At 34.5% G+C, this 1187-nt stretch overlaps 1 protein-coding gene across 1 annotated transcript in view; it reads left to right on the top strand.

The window, feature by feature from the left end:
• Positions 1-1187, top strand: part of LOC107687536 (double-stranded RNA-specific editase B2-like) — a 177251-nt gene that overhangs the window by 162597 nt on the left and 13467 nt on the right. The window contains exon 7 of the mRNA XM_016484913.1: positions 240-408. Coding sequence (XP_016340399.1) covers positions 240-408 — 169 coding nt within the window. The remainder of the gene's footprint in view (positions 1-239; positions 409-1187) is intronic.

The following is a 1187-nucleotide window of genomic DNA, read 5'->3' as shown; positions in this document are numbered from 1 at the left end:
ATTAATTACTTAATTATATAATTTTTTTTGGAGGATTGAACCACACAATATTTTACAGTCTCACTCTGAACTATCTTTGCCTCGTCAGGAAAAAAAGTCAAATTATCTGATCTTTTAAGAGACTTGTCGACCTTGACACACAGTCATGAGTGTCTTTTAAGACAAAAGTTGAGTTTTTTATTTTTATTTGAAGTGTATTTTTGAATAAATGATGCCAACACCTTTTGAATTTTTCACAGTGCACAGCAACAGACACTTGTTGAAGAAGTTTCACAGCCACCTACGGACAAAGATTGAATCAGGGGAGGGTACGCTGCCCTTGAAGTCCACAGGTCCCTTTCAGACGTGGGACGGAGTCCTTCAAGGAGAACATCTCATCACCATGTCATGCACCGACAAGATTTCCAGGTCAGGATCAAAAACACAGCAACATTCACATGTACAAAGAAAACAAAGTAATCAAACACGAGTCTCAGCTTTGTTTCTGGACGTTCCCGCTATGAGAAGACAGTAAATGAACCATCTGATCCCATGTGTGAAATAAAGTGTTTTGAATTAAAGTCCACATTTATGCCAGTTCCTATTTTACTGATATTTGGAACTGATTTCACCTTGCTACAGTTTGTAGAAAACATTTAAATGCAGATTTAGCATTCAATTTTGACACTATATAATGTGTTTGTATTTTTATTTATTCATTTTATTTAGATTTTTTTAATGTAATATATATTTGATTTGTGTTTTTTTACCTTTTTTCCTCCGAGAGTAGGCTGACCATCCCTAAAGCATGATTTGTGAAGTGCTGGACAGTGTATTGATTTAAGGTTTACCTTTATTAGAGGATTAGTTTTTATGAGGAAGAAATAGCTTCGTTTAAATAGGCCGAGTTTTATATGCCATTATAATGGCTGAGGGAAAGGTTGGCGTGATATTTGCCTTGAAGGAAGGGAGTTATCCAAACCGATGGTGTTTGGGACTGGAATGATCACCTTTATTGTCTTATGATGATGCCTGTGCTTTGATTGATAATCCTTCAATAATTAGCTTCTGTATGGGACATGTCACACTGTTAATCTGTGTCCTCATGGACGTTCTCTATTTTTATATGTACCTGCATTTTACATGTAGACTGCAGCTTTGTTTTCATTATTTATTTATATATATATATATATATATATATATATATA

Source organism: Sinocyclocheilus anshuiensis, unplaced genomic scaffold, assembly GCF_001515605.1.
Source record: "Sinocyclocheilus anshuiensis isolate Anshui unplaced genomic scaffold, SAMN03320099.WGS_v1.1 scaffold870, whole genome shotgun sequence".
Lineage (NCBI taxonomy): Eukaryota > Metazoa > Chordata > Actinopteri > Cypriniformes > Cyprinidae > Sinocyclocheilus > Sinocyclocheilus anshuiensis.
Note: the sequence above shows the minus strand (reverse complement) of the source record. Positions and strands in the feature narration are given on the sequence as shown.